The sequence below is a fragment of the Falco peregrinus genome, chromosome 19 (assembly GCF_023634155.1).
Source record: "Falco peregrinus isolate bFalPer1 chromosome 19, bFalPer1.pri, whole genome shotgun sequence".
NCBI lineage: Eukaryota > Metazoa > Chordata > Aves > Falconiformes > Falconidae > Falco > Falco peregrinus.
This window is the reverse complement of record NC_073740.1, coordinates 2,061,700-2,067,014: the sequence shown is the minus strand read 5'-3', so window position 1 is coordinate 2,067,014 and position 5,315 is coordinate 2,061,700. Positions and strand designations below refer to the sequence as shown.

The 5,315-nt window shown below is 57.0% G+C and overlaps 1 protein-coding gene across 1 annotated transcript; it reads right to left on the bottom strand.

The window, feature by feature from the left end:
* Positions 1-2,377, bottom strand: ANKRD33 (ankyrin repeat domain 33). The gene is given in 4 exon segments (XM_027792860.2): positions 1-262; positions 1,000-1,108; positions 1,110-1,130; positions 1,979-2,377. Coding segments are annotated over 4 exon segments (534 nt in total). The 5' UTR covers positions 2,237-2,377; the 3' UTR covers positions 1-116.
* Positions 2,378-5,315: the final 2,938 nt, after the last annotated feature.

The window sequence follows — 5,315 nt, the reverse complement described above, 5'->3', positions numbered from 1 at the left end:
CAGCATCACCGCAGCATCCCACCCTGTCCCACCCCGGAGCGCTGGGTCCAAGCGCAGAGTGAGCAGCCATGCCACCCCTTCCCCCCCAAAATCCCGGGATGTCCTTGGGGGGATGCTCACCCGGCCAGGAGCAGGGTGGCCACGCAGTCCTGCCGCCCCTGCACCGCAGCCTTCATCAGTGCCGTCAGGCCCCTGGGGTCTCGCTTGTCCACCTCAAGTGCGGGGTAGTAGTTGAGGAGGTAGTTGACGATGGTGATGTGTCCTTAACAGCCAGAGAGAAGCTGCGTTAGAGTTTCGACAGTTAACGAGTGATAACCACTGATGCCTGCAGGAGAAAATATTTAGCAACCGCATCCCATGAGGACAAAGACGCAGAAACTCGGAGGGATCAGGACTGAAAGGGTTTGGGGTTATTTTTTTGAGGGCTTTGGCCGTGCAGGGAGCAGTGCTGGCGCACCAGCTGCTTCAGCAGAGAAGGCAGGAAAGAGTCCAAAAAAGCAGGGAAAAAAAATAAATAAAATCAGCATCAAGGATAAAGTGGGAATAAAGCGTGATCCTGACTTTGAGATCCTCCTTTTCCCCACCGTTAGTTGGGATGGAGGGAGCTGGACTCTTCTCCTGCCATGAGGAAAACCATTGAGATGGGAGATTTGGTCCCTGCACGTGACGTTTGCCAGCTCGGAGCCCTGGCGCAGGGAAATAAATCCCTGTGGTTCGTGGGGCTTTTCCAGAACACACAGGGCAGCTCGGGCTCAGCACCACTGCTGGATGTGACACATCAAGCCAGACAATATTCCTGTAGGAATTCCCATTTTTTCCCTCATCTGCCTGGTTTTATAATGGTGCTAAGACCAACTGTAGGCTTTAGCCAGAGAGGGTCACATCCCTTGGGATACTCAGCTTTCCTGATTTTCGGGTTTTTGAAGGGGGCACGCAGGGTCACATCACTGGAGGGGTCTCAGGGGGCTGCCCCGTGCCCAGGCTGAGCGCCGTGCCTACCTGCCTGGGCTGCCATCATGAGGGCCGTGTTGCCATCCTTGTCCTGCTGGTTGACATTTAGGTAGGGGCACTTCTGCAGCAGCGGCACGATGTCCACAAACCCTCTTGCAGCAGGCGACCATCAGCCCGTTCTGGAGAGAGGAGCAGCACTCAGCACCGGGGGTTGGCACAGCATCATCCTCCCCACCACGGTGCTCCCCGTGGTCCCCCCCACCCCAAAGCAGACAGGCTCAGGATAGGAAGACAGATGAGGGTCTGCCGCAAGGAGTGGATCAATCCCAGGGGACTCATCCATCGTCAAACCCGTCCCACCCAGGGCTTCCCAAACCCATCCCACCCAGGGCTTCCGATAACCATCCCACCCAGGGCTTCCCATAAACCATCCCACCCAGGGCTTCCAAACCCATCCCACCCAGGGGCTTCCGAACCCCATCCCACCCAGGGCTTCCATAACCATCCCACCCCAGGGGCTTCCATAACCATCCCACCCAGGGCTTCTATAAACATCCCACCCAGGGCTTCCATAAACCATCCCACCCAGGGCTTCCATAACCATCCCACCCAGGGCTTCCATAACCATCCCCACCCAGGGCTTCCGAACCCCATCCCACCCAGGGGCTTCCCGAACCCATCCCACCCAGGGCTTCCGAACCCATCCCACCCAGGGCTTCCATAACCATCCCACCCAGGGGCTTCCATAACCATCCCACCCAGGGCTTCCGAACCCCATCCCCACCCAGGGCTTCCGAACCCATCCCACCCAGGGCTTCCATATACCATCCCCACCCAGGGCTTCCAAACCCATCCCACCCCAGGGCTTTCCAAACCCATCCCACCCAGGGCTTCCATAAACCATCCCACCCAGGGCTTCCCCCCACCTGCTTTTGCAACCACCATCCTTCAGGATTTGTCTATTCCCAGGGAATCCTCTTTCTACTCCGTAGGGTACCCACACCACCTCTGTAGGGTACCACTCAACCCTCCCATTGATGTCCAGCTCCGTGGCCTCACTCCGGGTCACCCCGTGCTCCAGCCTCTCCTGCACCAGCTTGGCATCATTCCTGGCACAGCACTGGTAGAGGCTGAGACCCCTGGCACCACACCAGCCCCCCAGGGAGAGCTCGTAGCAAGGGTAAACGGAGTCATCGGAGAAGAATGCTGCACTGCTGTCCGAGGGCTCTGACTCATTCTCCTCCTCTCTCTTCCTCCTCGTAGTGCAGCTCTGGGTCGGAGGCATCCAGGCTGGAAGCGGGCGGCTGCAGCATCTTCTCCTCCACCGCAGGCATCTGTCAATCCGGCCCGGCCGGGGGGGGAGTGCGCCCGGCTTGGCCCCGAGCCCTGTCTGGGGCCAGGGAGCCCCTCTGCGGGGGGACGAGGGGACACTCCGCGCACGATCACCCCCCCTGCGCAGACACAGAGGGGGCGTGGGAATAGTGTGTGGCTTCCGGCATCCCTCATCCCACTGGGAAGCGTCAGTTGGGTTCCCAGCCGCCGCCGGCACAACCAGTGGGCTCCAGTTTCCATCCTCTGTTCCATGTAAACGTTTGTACTGGGGGTTTGGATGCTGCGAAAGCCTGGCGGGGAGAGCAGCTCCCCACGCACGGCACCCGAGTGGGAGGAAAATGAGGGGGACAACTTGGGGGTCCAAAAGGGGGGACAGATGTCCCACGATCTAGGCGTTGAACCACAGGAGTGGGCACACTGGGAATGGCTCCAGGATGCTGGTGGGGGGCATTGGGGCTGTTCGTGCCCAGCAACCAGCAGGATAGGGGACACTGGGGAATGGCTCCAGGGATGCTGAGTGGGGGCACTGGGGGCTGTCATGCCCAGTGGCCATCAGGATGGGGGACACTGGGAATGGGCTCCAGGGATGCTGGTGGGGGGGCACTGGGGCTGTCATGCCCAGTGCCATCAGGATGGGGACACTGGGAATGGCTCCAGGGGTGCTGGTGGGGGCATTGGGGCTGTCGTGCCCAGCACCAGCAGGATGGGGACACTGGGAATTGGCTCCGGGATGCTGATTGGGGGGTATTGGGGCGTGTCATGCCCAGTGCCATCAGGATGGGGGACACTGGGAATGGCTACAGGGGCGGGTAGGGATGCTGATGGGGGCATCCGGGCTGTCATGCCCCAGTGCTATCAGGATGGGGAACGACATCTCCATCCCTCCCCATCGCCACACGGTGGGGGGTCTGAGCCCCCTCCCCACTTAATCCGGTGCACACCAAAGCAGCTGCAGACCTTTCCTAGCTGCAGAACTAGAGAGAGAAGGGTTAAATCCTGCTCCTTAGGACCAAGGAGCAGGGGGCTGGAGCAGCTCCTGAGGAGCCTCTTGAACAGCACTTGCACAGGGCAACCCACAGCCCTGGGGCCGGAACCCCACCGGCTACAGCCCAGCAGCAGAAATTAAACCATTTTTGCTTCTAATTAGGCCTCCTTAACTATGAATTGATTGGTGCTGTGAAAGGAGGAAAACCTTCACAATTCCACCAAATTTCACTCTCCCACCCCTCTCAGGCATCCCAGAGCAGGCTTTGGGGATGAAGGATGCTCCTCTCCGCCATACCCTGATCTTACCTGGGGGCTGCTCAGACCTTCCCCACGGGTCCCCTCCTCAGCCGGAGACCATCCCAGCTCCAAACCGGGGAGGAAAACTTGACGAGAAAGAGCAGGGGAAAAAAAAAAAATCACCCCTACCCCTGGCAGTGAGAAAGAGGTGTCTGCTCCGGCTCCGAGGTGGCCTTTAGGCACCAAAGCTGTGACGAGTGGCACGTTGCCGCGGGCTCAGCTGGCCAAGGTATCTTAATTTAAACCGTTGCTTAAAATGGCTCCATCCATCCTGAGCAGGATCAGGGCTGCTCCGGCAGGATTTAGCATCTTTAGCTGAGGAGCTGTTGGCAGTCCTGGGCTTTTTATACCCAGCTCACCTCGAGAAGATGCTGCTGGCCTGAGCAGCTCCCAGAGCTCTGCTAAACGCGCCCCCCCCCCCCCCCCACCCCCCCCCCCCCCAAATAAAACACCCCCCCTTCCAACTCCTTTACAAGCAGGTGAGTCTGCTGAGCAGGGAAAACTGGGAACTGCTGCTTCAGCCAAGGGCACTGATACCTGTGACCGTGCAAGTGGGGACTAAATAAACTCTGCAACCCCCCCTCAGGAGGTGCTGTGCAGCATCCAGCCCACCATCAACCTCCTCCTCCTCCTCCTCCTCCTCCTCCTCCTCCTCCTCAATCCTCATCCTCATCCTCATCCTCCTTATCATCCTCATCCTCATTCTCATCCTCATCCTCACCCTCAATCCTCACCCCTCCTCCTCCTCCTCCAGGCATCACCATACCAAACCCCTCAGAGCAACTTTTCCTTTGTTTGGTTTTGGGTTTTTTTAACGTGTTTTCTGAGGTACGGTGGCCAGCTGGCCTGTGGGATCTGGGAAAAGGTGCTTTGAGTCCCTGGATCAGCTGTTTTCACAGCAAAAAGGCTGGAGCGTGATCCCAGAGTAGATTGTGGGAAGTCACGTTCTCCATGGAAAGGAGCCGTTAAGGCGGGATCCCAAAGGTCACTGTGTTCGCATCCGTGAGGATGAAAATACGGAGCAGATGAAGGATCCCAGCTGTTTCCTCTGTGCTGGGCGCATCCTGACGGGGCTGCTGATGCTCAGTGTTGGGATTCTGATGCAGAACGTTGGAATCCCAATGCAGAACATCAGGATCCTAATGCTGAACTTCAGGATCTCGATGCAGAACATGAGGATCCCAATGCAGAATGTTAAGATCCCAATGTGGAACATCAGGATCCTGATGCAGAATGTTAAGATTCTGATGCAGAATGTTGGGATCCTAATCCAGAATATCAGGATCCCGATGCAGAACATCAGGATCCCAATGCAGAACATCAGGATCCCGATGCAGAATGTTAGGATTCTGAATGCAGAACGTTAGGGTTCTGATGCTGCATGTTGGGATCCCAATCCAGAACATCAGGATCCCGATGCAGAATGTTAGGATTCTAATGCTGAATGTTGGGATCCCAATTCAAAACATCAGGATCCCGATGCAGAACATCAGGATCCTGACACAGAATGTTAGGATTCTGATGCTGGATGTTGGGATCCCAATGCAGAACATCAGGATCCCGATGCAGAACAAACATTAGGATTCTGATGCTGAATGTCAGGATCCCAGTGCAGAACATTAGGATTCTGATGCTGAATGTCAGGATCCCAGTGCAGAACATTAGGATTCTGATGCTGAATGTTGGGGTCCTGATACAGAACATCAGGATCCCGATGCAGAATGTTAGGATTCTAATGCTGGATGTTG